The sequence below is a fragment of the Actinia tenebrosa genome, unplaced genomic scaffold (assembly GCF_029948245.1).
Source record: "Actinia tenebrosa isolate PJP-AT-01 unplaced genomic scaffold, QUT_ActTen_1.0 PGA_scaffold10__47_contigs__length_13832649, whole genome shotgun sequence".
Taxonomy (NCBI): Eukaryota; Metazoa; Cnidaria; class Anthozoa; order Actiniaria; family Actiniidae; genus Actinia; species Actinia tenebrosa.
In genome coordinates, this window is record NW_028292570.1 from 11174755 (window position 1) to 11187729 (window position 12975).

General features: G+C 36.1%; 3 protein-coding genes across 4 annotated transcripts; 2 read left to right on the forward strand and 1 right to left on the reverse strand.

Moving 5' to 3' along the window:
- Nucleotides 1–565: 565 nt before the first annotated feature.
- LOC148913026 (uncharacterized) lies at nt 566–1305 on the forward strand. The gene has a single exon (XM_089026383.1). It carries the CDS (start codon nt 655–657, stop codon nt 1303–1305), a length of 651 nt encoding a protein of 216 aa, XP_088882509.1. The 5' UTR covers nt 566–654.
- Nucleotides 1306–1387: 82 nt separating this feature from the next.
- On the forward strand, nt 1388–2059 carry LOC148913027 (uncharacterized). Its single transcript, XM_089026384.1, has one exon. It carries the CDS (start codon nt 1388–1390, stop codon nt 2057–2059), a length of 672 nt encoding a protein of 223 aa, XP_088882510.1.
- Nucleotides 2060–4269: 2210 nt separating this feature from the next.
- Nucleotides 4270–7917, reverse strand: LOC148913028 (uncharacterized). 2 transcript variants are annotated; one of them, XM_089026929.1, is made up of 12 exons: nt 7675–7917; nt 7496–7564; nt 7199–7234; nt 7058–7099; nt 6751–6875; nt 6251–6336; nt 5958–6040; nt 5723–5818; nt 5247–5334; nt 4744–4929; nt 4501–4632; nt 4270–4401 (listed from the first exon to the last, which is right to left on the reverse strand). In XM_089026929.1, the coding sequence occupies exons 5-11, from the start codon at nt 6853–6855 to the stop codon at nt 4584–4586; spliced, it is 693 nt and encodes a 230-aa protein (XP_088883055.1). In that variant the 5' UTR covers nt 6856–6875; nt 7058–7099; nt 7199–7234; nt 7496–7564; nt 7675–7917; the 3' UTR covers nt 4270–4401; nt 4501–4583. The 2 variants fall into 2 exon arrangements, with proteins under 2 accessions (XP_088883055.1, XP_088883056.1); XM_089026930.1 differs by having other exon boundaries at nt 7196–7234.
- Between the last annotated feature and the right edge of the window lie 5058 nt (nt 7918–12975).

Below are 12975 nucleotides of genomic sequence, written 5' to 3' on the forward strand. Positions count from 1 at the left end.
CGTTAAAGAAAGTGAACGGTCACTACCAAGTTGCTCTGCCATGGCGCAACCAACCCCCTTACTTGCCGAACAACAGAGAAATGGCCAAAAGGAGATGTCTTCTTCTAAAGAAGAGACTATTGAAGGACAAAGTCTTGTTTGAGAAGTACAAGGCGACCATGGACGAGTATGTGAGTAAAGGTCACGCTCAAAAGGTGCCTGAGAATGAACTGATGGTGAAAGAGAGACCCATCTGGTATCTACCACACCATCCGGTAACGCATCCATTGAAGCCGGAGAAGGTCAGGGTCGTGTTTGACTGCGCGGCGAAACAACAAGGGACATCCCTGAATCAACAATTGCTTCAGGGTCCAGACCTGACCAATAATTTGGTGGGCGTTTTAAGCAGATTCAGACAAGATCAGGTCGGACTGGTTTCCGATATAGAATCGATGTTCCATCAGGTCTTAGTGGAGCCGGAAGACTGTGACGCTTTAAGATTTTTCTGGTGGCCCAATGGAGATCTCTCAAGAGAAGTGCAAGAATATCGGATGGTAAAACATCTCTTCGGTGCCACCGTCCTCACCTAGTGTCGCCAACTTCTGTTTGAGGAAAACAGCAGAACTCGATAAAGAAGGGTTCGACCCTGAAACAGTGAACACTGTCAAAAGGAACATGTATGTTGATGACCTAATGAAGTCAACTAGCTCAACAGAGAAAGCAATACAGTTAACAGATCAACTGAGAAGACTACTGGAAAGAGGAGGGTTTCGCTTAACGAAGTGGTATAGCAACGATCGATCGGTGTTAGCAGCGATACCAGAGCAAGAAAGAGCAAAGTCAGTCGTCAATCTCGACTTAGAGAAGTTGCCAACAGAATCTGCCCTCGGGCTGAAGTGGAACACCGAAGCCGACAAGTTCGTCTGGGAAGTAGGTGAGAAAATTCAGCAAAGGATAGAAGAAAAGCCGAGGACGCGCAGAGGTATATTGTCCATCGTGTATTCCCTCTTCGATCCTCTGGGGTTCATAGCTCCATATGTCATGAAGGCCAAGCTGATGTTACAAGCATTTAGTAGGAAGCAGTTCGGTTGGGACGATCCTATACAGGAAGACGAAAGTGAGCAATGGGTACGTTGGCTAGAAGACCTTCCGAAACTCCAAGAAATCCAAGTAGACAGGTGCTTTACACCTAAAGACTTTGGAGAACCTGAAACTACGGAATTACATCTCTTCTCTGATGCTTCACGTCAAGGATATGCAGCGGTTGCTTATCTTCGTTTCGTAAAACACCGAAAAGAGAGTTTACTGTGCATTTGTAATGGGTAAGGCGAGGCTAGCCCCCATCCATGAAATATCCATACCAAGATTGGAACTGACCGCAGCTGTGATCTCAGTGAAGCTAACAAAGATGATTCGAGAAGAATTAGAGATATCCTTCGACAGAGTAATCTATTGGACTGATTCTACGTCCGTTCTTAAGTGCATTAACAACAAGAATAAGCGGTTTCATACGTTTGAGTCAAACCGGCTGACGATTATCCATAGCGGATCTGAGCCATGTGAATGGAGATACGTTAATAGGGACGATAACCCTGCAGACGACGGCTCAAAGGGCTTAAAGCTAGACACCTTGCTAAAGAACGATCGTTGGCTAAGAGGCCCAAGTTTTCTGTGGAAAGAGGAAACCGACTGGCCAAAACTGATCGAAGTTCCAGAGCTAGAAAATGATGATCCTGCGGTAAGAAGAGAGGCTCAGATTTACGCCTCAAGTGCTGAAAGAAACGTTCTAGACGAACTGATGGTGCGTTTTTCATCTTGGTGGAGGCTGAAGAAGGCGGTTGCGTGGATCATTAGATTCGTAGAATACCTAAAGTTCAGAGCCGGAAAGAAAGGAAAAACGAGAAAGACTGCTGTACTTACGGTAGAAGAACTCCACAAAGCGGAAACTTTGTTAGTTCGACGAGTACAGAGAGCATCGTTTGCAGACGTAATCGAGATCGGATCATTCATTGTTTCTGGTAAACGACGCACGTCCATACGGATACGACGCTCGTTTATCAAATCGTGTACGATTCATTGAACGAGCGTCGTATCCGTATGGCTCATGTCCGGTCCGGACGATGTTGAGTGAACGAGCGTCGTGTAGGGTGAACGTGCGTCGTTCGAATGATCGAGCGTCGTAGATGCATCAGCGAAAGTTTGGTATGACATATGAAGCGCGTGCCGTACCCATTCCAAGCTGTCTTTGATGTTTTTTATAATTTTTTCATAAATAGTTGCTCTCTCGAATGCTTTGTAAACCGCAACTGTTTCGATTACCCGAGTCTATGATGTTCGGACTATATGTATATCACTTTATGCAGATAAAGAAATTAAATCATCTAGCTGGAATACATTCAACTAGGTCTAAAAACAATTAGCAAATGAAGCTTGAAAGAAAAAGAATGAAAATCATAAACGAAACCAAGAAAAACTCAAATTCCTTTATACATATATATAAGATGCATTTTATAATTCCGTTTTCTTTCTTTACATTTATACACGATTCAGACAAACACGAGTCAGACTATCCATATTTATATGTAACTCTCTTTTATTTTTCATATTTTGTTACATATCACTTTTATAAATATTACATGACGCTTCAGATATTAAACAAAAATTGATAATTTCCATTTTTTTATTTTTAACTACAGTTTCAGACATAAAAAAATAGGAACCAAAGGAGTCTGTATGAATTACTAATAAGCCTGAAGCGAGATGACGTTTTACCCCCGTCTATAGACCATAATACTTTTCACACTGCTTTTGTTCTTTAATTATGACTATTGTTCTTGTATTCTCTAAGGAGTCAAAAAATTTAATATGAAAGAATTTCAAAAACTATTATGGTCTAGAGACGGGGGTAAAACGTCATCCTCGCTTCAGGCTTATTATTAGTATTCCAAATGTTTCACGGCTTTAGTGCGTGCACTCTACTATCGAAATTTACTAAATAAAATAAAAGTGAATGAAGGCGTCTTCATAATTTCATTGTCAACTGTATTCTAATTATGTCAACTCTATTCTAGTTTTTCTTTGTTTTTTCTTCTTTTCTTCTTCTTCTTTTTCTTTTCTGTAAATAGTAAAGGCATAGGGATATAACCAATTCATAATTTTAGATAATCATATGTTTTGAGAACAGGTCATTCATAAACATGCTGCACTTACCCACTACGCCACCCCTTCATGCTGTGGCACATCATCTGTGCATAGCAAAAAAATAAAAAAGAAAAGAAAGGGGAAAAAAAAAGGAATTAATCACTTATAGTAGTCCTTTTTCCCCTACCACCAGACAGAACTCTCCTACTCAAAGTCCTGTGACATCCATAAACATGTTTCACTTACCCACTACGCCTCCAACTTCATGTTGTGGCACATTATCTGTGCATAACAGAAGGGAAAAAACAAAAGAAAATCAAATTAACCACCTCTAGAAGTCCTTTTGCCCCTACCACCAGAACCATCCTACATACTCAAAATCCTGGTACATTCATAAAAATGTTGCACTTACCCACTACGCCAACCTCTTCATGTTGTGGCACATCATCTGCACATAGCAGAAGGGGGAAAAATTAAATCAAATGTATATACCAAATTCATGGGAGGGGGTACTTAGAAAACCAGTACTTCAATTAATTTAGTAATTAATTAATAACCATTCTTGTTGCAGTACTGGATATGCCAAGTTTCAATTGTCAGAGGAAACTAGCATTTTATCATCTTGTTTGTTATTAATCAAATGGCAATGATCAAAATATCCCAAAATTCCGAAAGTTGGGAAAGTTTTATTGGTCTACGTTCAAAAACTTGCCTTGTATCTATTATTTATTTATTGTTCTCTTCTCATTCACAAATTCTTATTTGATTGTCAACAAATTGGAAGTTTGCAGATGAAGATCCCAATTAATGGATAATACTAATAATTTATGTCACTTACTGTTCACAGTGTTGTCCAAGTCATCTACGTATTCATAGCTTCCAAAAAAAGAAACCTGAAACCATTTAGATTTTTATTTAAACTATCAACACTGTAAACTTGTATACATTTTCCTGACATTTGCAAATAGATTTTGTTTTCAAATAAATACTATTCCTTGCTTTGTCTTACCTCGCTTCTAAAAATTTTTTCTGCTTCTTCTTTACTCTGAAAATTGCAAAAATATTGCATGATATTACCGAATGTTACTAAATACACAATCCGCTGTCTGCAATCTGCAGCAAATTAAAATGACTTTCTTTCATATTTACCAACTCCTTGTAATACAAGAGGCCCTGGCTCTCATTCTGAATCTTATCCAATAGGATAATATTGTTGTCAAATGTTGACAATGAAAAAAAAATTGAACACTGCTCATGAGTTGCAATCCAATCATAAACTTCCTGAAATAATAATTTAAAAAATCCAATCAATAAAGCATTATGTTATAGTACAGTGTAAGTTGCTTTACCAAATAATTTTCTTTGTATTCATTGTAGTACCTGAAAATAAACCCCCTTTTTAAACTCCCTTTTTAACCTCCCAAAAGGAGTAACAACCACTGCTGTCACCATGTCCTTCTGATCTACTCCCGTGGGCTCTGGTCCAACTCTGCGACGTCTTGATTGGCGTATCTAATAATATAAGTAAAATATATTAAATATGTTCTGATATTTGATACAGTCATTCAAACAAGTTTCCAAATGTTTCTTGATTGATATAATGAATCATGTATTCAGCTATACTTTTTCTTCTTTTTCTTTTCTTTCTTTCTCCTGTTGCTTTTCTTGTTCCTCTTTTTCTTTCCTCTTTTTTTGTTTCTTCTGCTTCCATTAATTTCTTCTTCATTTCTTCTTCTTCTTGCCTCTTCATTTCTCGATACTCCCTCATCTTGTCTTTCTTTTTCTTCTCTCACCTGCATTAACTGTCTTCTGTAAATTAAAAAAATTGAATATTATGTATCAAGTACTGTAAATTTTATCTACAATTGATCACCTACCCAAACAAAAACATGTTTGATTGTAAAATGTTTTGTATTCATTGTTTGATTTTGCATTGGAAAACGACTGACAACTATTAGAAAACTAGCGCAACAGTTTTGCTTTAGCCATATCAAATCTCAGCTCCTATAGTGATATAGTAAAATGTGTCATCATTGTATAGCATAAGATACTAAATAAATTGAGGTTTTACATATGATTAGTTAATTTGGAGTTTGTACAACGTAATAAACTTGGAACTGGCTTACCTCTCTCTATTAACCAAAACACACAGCCCCTCAATTATTTTCACTTTATCTTCCATGTTTCGGTCACACCAACGTCGTAATGATGCACCTGCATTAAAAAATAAATAAATTAAAGGAATATAATAAAATGTAGTAAATGTAGCAAATAAATTTCAAGTTTACAATTGTACTGAATTTGATGGACCCAACTTATTGCGTTACAATTCAGACCATGTGTCATTCACACGGCACATAGAGCAGAGAACAAACAAAGAATCTTATTCTCTATGCACTGACAAGTTGTATTAAATGGGATAACATTGTAACTCAATGATTAGAACATTAATTGCCAGTGGTGTCATTTTCCTGCGTTGCTGCCTGCACTATAATGATTACACGGTTATGGCTTTTTTGTCTGATTCTTCTTTGACCATTAGAAATTGAATCATCCATCTGCATCAGCTTAATACCAATACTTCCTTTTAAAATGTTCTTACCTGAATAGTAACAAATATGGTTGGGTGACATGCCAATCGCTGGCCCAAAAAGATGTATCTCATCTTCCTTTCTTCCTGAACCATATTTTTTTCGCACTAAGAAAATAAAATGTTATAACAATATCAATCACCAATTTTATAGAAAATATGTTTTATGAAATTGTTTTTTAAGAAAATGTATGTGAATAATTATGCGACAATTTTTTTATGATCAATAGCTAAATTTATTTTCAACCTTCTCTTCCATCTTTTGCACTTGCGTCCCTTATCCAGAACAAAAATTTGCTGCTGCTGGTCTGTGCAATTTTCATTAAAGAACTGTAAACAGTGATACATAAACATATTCATGTTAGAGACAAGAAATAATTTCAAGTTTGGTATTTCTTTCTCAAAGTAATACAGTACCAGGATTCCCTGATACACAGCAAATGCACGTATAACACATAATGTAGTAAAGCTCACTATGGACATAACCTTTTTTGCGATAAAACCTTAAAATCTTAAAAATAAAGTAGTTACAACCTTTACCTTATTGTAGCCTCCCTTGAACGTTCAGAAGGAGAAAGGATGACAACAACAGATCCTTTGACTAAGTACATCATTTGTAGGCATAGCTGTAAATTAAATGAATAATATAAATTAAATCAACAAAAGGTAAAATGTCCAACTTTAAGCTGGCAGACCCCAAGGACATCAAAGAAGACCACGTTGTTAACTTTGTCTAATGTTCATGATTCATTCAGCTCGTATGAAGGTTATGAATTGAATTGAATTTAAATACTATAAAAATGACATGTGATGCAATCATCATCCCAGGTCCATCATGTACATCAAACACCAACAAGATTTCAAGTTATTGGTAGTAATAGCCAATCTAGCATTTTTTGGTAACTGAAAATATTTTTTCTTATTTCAATAGTTACAAGCAGATAAAAAAGGCAATGGACAAATGCCTTTGCCATTTATCCATTCAGACCCCTTGTTTACATTGTGTACTTTAAACAGGCAACATCATATCAACGTCTCACCTCATCAAATGATATGGGGACAAATAGTGGCATTCTACATCCTTCTATTCCCATACTGTGTATGGCCTTCTTCATCTCATCCTCACACATCAGTGACAATGACATGTCACCCTGATCACAAGCATCTAAAATTAGAGATGAAATAGAATCGTACAACTATGAGGATATATCAGACTAGAATACTAATGATACGAGTTCCATAGCCACGTAGAGTATGAAGTAATTTACCCTTTCACTATTTCTTATAATTATTCATGTTGTTAGCTTCGTGGATGAAACTAATAATGGTAATCATTACTGGCAATACCTTTAACACAGTCCAGGTTCAGATTTTCTTTAATCTCGCCAGCTTAAAATGAATAATCACAAGAAGGCTATTGTGAATAAAACTGACTTGACACTATTATTAAAATATAAACAGATACTATAGGGGAGTATTTACTACTACCTTCTGCATAATTTGTTACATCAATATCCTCAACCACTATAAACGTGAAAGAATATGAACAGATTAAATATGGACTCTGACTGTTCTGGAGTTAATGTGATCATATAAATTATCATTTATTTAATTCATTTAATTTAATTAAAGGGAGGGAAGGAGGGAGGGAGGGATGAATTTGACCAAAAAAAGAGTTGTCATATCTTTTAACTATTGATTGCTTGGTAATTTTGTGAGCATTAGTACAATGGTAGATTGATTTAGCAATGAATAACATCGAATGATGATATATGACACAGTTACCTTCCAATACTTCCGAAAGCTCTTCTTGTCCTTCTTCTTCTTCGGAAACCACTATTGGTACTTGAGGAACTGATAAACGTCAAAATAAAAAATATATATATGTCTACTACCAAGTAAAGTCTATCCAATTACTTAGCAATAATGCTACATATACTTATATAATAAGGATTTTCTTTTACCTGATTGCTGGGTTTCTATAGATCCTTCGACTTCCGTTATATACGTCCCGTTCGGCCTTTCTACTTGTGGATCTGTGGAGATAGAAACAAACAAACAAACAAAAAAATGAAATCATTAAAAATCAAACAGTATATTAATCAAAGGACCTTAAAATATATTGGTTTTAAAAGCACAAAAGTCTGAGTTTTGTCGCAAACAAGGAAAAAGCTGGAAATTAAAAACGAGCCCTTGGTCCAAATGACTGCATTCGCGCGCATGCACTCTAAACAACCAATTTATGACTTCGTTCCCGGTCCATATCCCATCAAACTGTCTCACAGGCAGCCCAAGCAAGGTTCCTTTGTATGGTTTATAAGGAAATGTATGGGAGTTATGATAAAGTCATGACAATAAAATGTTTAACTCACAATTTTGCCTAAAAACTTGCTGCAGTTGTTGCTTTTACTTTGTTCAGTCTTCTGGCGAAGTTTCAACGCGATTTGAGGCCGTTTAGTGTTTTTTTTTTAATTCAACTCTTCCCTTTTTGTGTGACTGTGACTGTCTCTCTCTGCCGGTCTGAATGAGTTGTAGCCTGCGTCACGTCTTGCATTAAATTCCAGATGTGACACAGGCCAATCCATAATCAAAACGAATAAACTTACTTTCTCTTCTTGTATTTCCATCATACATGATTGGGGAATCGTCGTCGTCGTAAACGTTCTCGTTTTCTGCTGATCGAAAAAAAAACAATGAATTGTTCAAATAGTTCATAAATAGGGTAGTGTTTAAATTTGTTTTATAGTTGTAGAACGGAATGTCATGTTGCATAATCTTTTTGGGAAATCATCTTACCTTCTCGTATTGCCATAGAGAGTGGGGGGTCGTCCTCATCGTTCTCAACTAAATGGAAAACAATAATTTCAAGATTCATCAATACAAGCACAAACCTGACTTAGTTTCGTTAATATTTAGGAACCAACACGGTACGAGTAACATATTAATGAAACTTAACACAGAGAAGGATACAGTAATGACCGAAAGGTAATTAATACACCCGCGTGAAAAGATGAAAAAACTTACTGACGTTTTGGACGCTAGTCCTTCGTCGGAGTAAAAGAGGAGCTCTTACTGCATCCTTAAAAACACCGACGCATCTCACACTAGTTTTTTAGCTGGTTATATCTTCTTTTAAAGAAAGATATATACATGTTGAGGAAACAAAAGTTTAATTTACCATCATAAGAAAATAATCTTACCTTCTCGTCGTTCTACTAGCATAGTAGATGGAGGATCGTCGTTCTCAACTAAATGAAAAACAATAAAACAAAGTGTAAGTTTGTCATCGCGAGAAAATAATCTCATCTTCTCGTCTTTATATGATCATCATCATTTTGGAAATTCTTCTTCAGTACCTTCTCGTCTTCCTAGCATGGGTGGTGGATCCTCTTCATCGTTATCATCTAAATGAAAACAATTTAAAAAATCATCCAAAGCACAAACAAAGATTCTTTAACATTTAGGAACCAACATTCATACGGTACTCAGTAAGATATTAATGGAACTAATCATAGAGAAGGATATATACATATTGATGAAACAAAAGGCTAGTTTACCATCATGAGAAATGTCCATGGTGCGACGCGGAGAGGGGGACCGCGAACGGGAACGTGATCGCGAACGCGAGCCAGAATGCGACTGACGTTGACCATCTGCAAAACAAGGAGAATTAACTTACAAACTGAATTTGATCGTTAAAAACAGTCACAACAACATTATCGGTACCATTTCTTCTTCTTCTTGCATGGCGGCGACTTTGGTAGAGAAAAACCTTCTTCGACCTAGTGCCTCTGAATAACCTTATCAGGTCGGCGCCTCTTGGCAAACCAACTGCCATTTTTCCATGACATTGCCTCTACTCGTTGATCGGTACAACTTTATCCTACAAAAAAAAATAAACAAATAAATTAAAGAAAGAATTGAATTAGATTGGAAGCAATCCTTACATACCTGCTAAGATCGACGTTACGCAGCAAAGGGATGTTCTGTTCTAACTGGCTTTGTAGTTGTTGTGCCGTGTATCCAGGTAATACGCCGATGGTTCTAACCCTTCCTTCATACTGCAGTTCCGTCCAGTCTCCTCCCCTAGGGATACACGATTCCAACTTTTTTAAAAACACAAACTCTTTGAAAATCATCCTGCCTGCATTGGTCCGCGGGTTTAGAAAAGTCATAGACTCGTTTCCTTCGTCCGACGAAGAGCTTGACATGTTCTCCTCCATGACCTAATAGGAATGACGATGTCCCCGACAAGATATACATATCAAATCGCTCGCGGATCAATAAATGAAAGCCCCTTTGTTTTAATAAGGATATTGAGATCGGAAATTTTGTAGGTGTCATAAATTTGCATCACCCACCAGCCATTGTGATCCAATTGCGGCTTCGCGATATGCTCAGTATAATTACTCGCAATATTTATTTTATATCGTAGTTCCTCTTATACCTATAGTATACCTGCCTGATTGAGCGTCTTGTGACAGAATTATTTTAGCCTTTCTTTGATATCTTTACGTATAGGTTTCCGCCAGTGCTATCCATGTTATTTACATTTTCACAATTTTTTTTATCATTTGGGCAATAGATACTACACGGGTGCAGCCGTATAATGTGGAAGCGGACGGCGGACGGCGGACCATTATTTATAAATAAATAAAAATTACAGCAAAAAAAAAAAAACAACAACAACAATAAAAAAAGTCCATGAACAGCTGTCAAGCGGTTGAACGTGTAACATGAATCTTTGTAACATGAATCTTTGTCGGCCTCAGCTTTATAGCTTTTTAGGTGACTAATTTTATTGAAATAAGCGTAAATATTTGACACTCTTAAAGTATTTATTCTAGATTTCATTCATTATTAAGAAAGCCTTCAAATGAGAATTCTATTTGCAAATAAGACTGAAAGATTTCATTAAAAAAGGTACGAAAAGAAATCTTCAAAAGTGTAATCGTTTGACTGACCAAGGCGTTTTTGTTAATGATATCGAAAGTTGTCATATAAGGTATAAAATTGTGTTGTTTTTTTTTTGTTTTTTTCACTTTTGTCAAGGTACAGAGTGACACTTAATTGTAATAAAAAATTGTTGGGAAAAGATATTGTATTCAACATAAGGAGCTTTAGATAATTAAAGATATTTCTAATGAATGCTTGTTTGTTGTTTAAGTTATGTAAATTCCGTTAATTATCACGGGTGTATCACGACGGAAGCTTGTGATTATTTTGTAAAGCACACTATTGTCCAATGAAAAGCGTACCACAGTTTGTGATATGATTCCCTTGACTCCATACATGTTCTATTTCGCGTATAATTTAGACATTATCCTCAGCAAATTCTGGGGTGAAAATAAGTATTCGACGAACTGCAGGGTAATCAATTATCTCGATTTTTGTGAGAATTTTGTAATAACTGCTAAGATTACTAATTTTTACATCAACCTGTTAAGAGCATTCGACCGAGGAGAAGAAGATGTTGCTGCTATGGTATAATACTCGAGAAAAGTCTAACAAGCTTATGAAGTATCTTCACAATGAAAAGTAGTGTCTAATTAAGCATGGACAAGCAACCGGAAACTATTCCGCACCGCTGTCAATCTAAGGCCAGCTGAAGTAAACCGCACTGACAAAACTTATATATATATTTGTCAAGTGACTCGGCATATAATTGGCAAAACACCTCTTTGGCGAGCAATAAAACAGTTATGAAATTCCTCTATGTTACGTTAAAACAGCGGTTAATCTTTTAAAAAGCATATATATTATATGTACAACAAAAAAACCTACATATATATATACACACACATATATACAAAAAACCTACACTGTTTGTCCTTTTTTTGTGTGTGTGCGTGTATGATATATTATTTTGTATATATTTATTTGCTAAAATTTTCGCGTCCTCATTATATCTACACACGATATTACCCCCGTTGAGGCGGTCATTTAAATTCACCACTTGATGACTAGTGGATTAGACACAAATACCCTTACATATTAGCACAAGAAGTCAATGTTAGCCCACCATAATTCGAAAACAATCATTAACGAACTAAGTAAGCCAGGAACTAAAATAACAAAATAGCTTGTAAGACGTGCTATATGTATTAACGGTTTTTCCCTAGCCTGTGCTACTTCCGGATAAATACTACCGTACATATTGGTAAAGTTCGAGGTATATTAAAAATCGTCCGGATGTGACACATAGACTAATGGCTGTGTTTTCACTAGGACAATTTAAACTAGCTTAAATACAACACCGGAAATAGGGCAAAGTTAAAACTACTAAATGAAGATGATTTAAGTTAAATAAAAGAATAAAAGAAACAATCAATCACAGTGTGATTCTTGAAATGTGGTCGTCATATTAAAACACCTAAAGGAATTTCACTCAAGTTAACATTTCCATTGACAACACATTGACTAAATAAGTGACGCAGTTGACTTTGTGTTGATTTTCTTTCTTGTTAACTCCTGAAAGCTGTCGTTGTGATACTCGCAAGCGATCTGTTTTTATTATCTTATATGTATAAAAATGACGGGAATGGGAGCTTTTCCATTCAAGCTTGTTGATGGACAACATACGGAAAACTTCTATTTCTGTCCTATATGGTAGGTTACGTTTACCACTATATCATTTACGCGCTTTTTATTAACTATATATTGTTTGTTAATAATTATTTTTAATATGGAAAACCATTTAAGGACCACATTGTTCCGTTTATTTTGTGTATTTAAAAGTAACAACGACGACGACGACAACAAAATACTATTGTAAGAATATTTCTCATAAATGTATTTCAGTTTAAACGATACTAAACCACATTCAATTGTTTCGACAACTAAATATAAAATTTAAGGAACTCAATCTTACTTTCATTTTATTTTTTAACTAGCCAAGACCTTATGTACAGACCAGTTTCCTTGTCCTGCGGCCATACAGTCTGCCAAGACATGCCTAGAGAAATCTGTACCAAAAAAGCCGGCCTCCGGTAAAGTGCCCTTCGTGCAGGAAAGAAATTGGAACCGCTGACGAAGGCCTCAATGTCAATGTAGCATTAAATATTCTATTGAATAAAATACAAATCAAATGTACTAAGGAAGGATGCAGTTGGAAAGGAGAAAATCGTCAAAAACAAGACCATATCACCAGCTGCTCCTACCATCAAGTTACATGCTACGACGGATGCGGGTGTAGTGGAGAGACGATCTATATGGAAGAAATGGCAAAGTCTTGCCCCAAGCAGAAAGAAAAATGTCAATTCGTA

Excerpts from the sequence above, each read along its gene's own strand:
- LOC148913026 (XM_089026383.1), top strand. The coding sequence starts at position 655 with ATGTATGTTGATGACCTAATGAAGTCAACTAGCTCAACAGAGAAAGCA.
- LOC148913027 (XM_089026384.1), top strand. The coding sequence starts at position 1,388 with ATGATTCGAGAAGAATTAGAGATATCCTTCGACAGAGTAATCTATTGG.
- LOC148913028 (XM_089026929.1), bottom strand. The coding sequence starts at position 6,855 with ATGTCATTGTCACTGATGTGTGAGGATGAGATGAAGAAGGCCATACAC. Across the intron at positions 6,337-6,750 it reads TCCCCATATCATTTGATGAG|CTATGCCTACAAATGATGTA; the intron begins GTGAGACGTTGA and ends TTTAATTTACAG. Across the intron at positions 4,930-5,246 it reads GTTTTGGTTAATAGAGAGAG|AAGACAGTTAATGCAGGTGA; the intron begins GTAAGCCAGTTC and ends TTTAATTTACAG.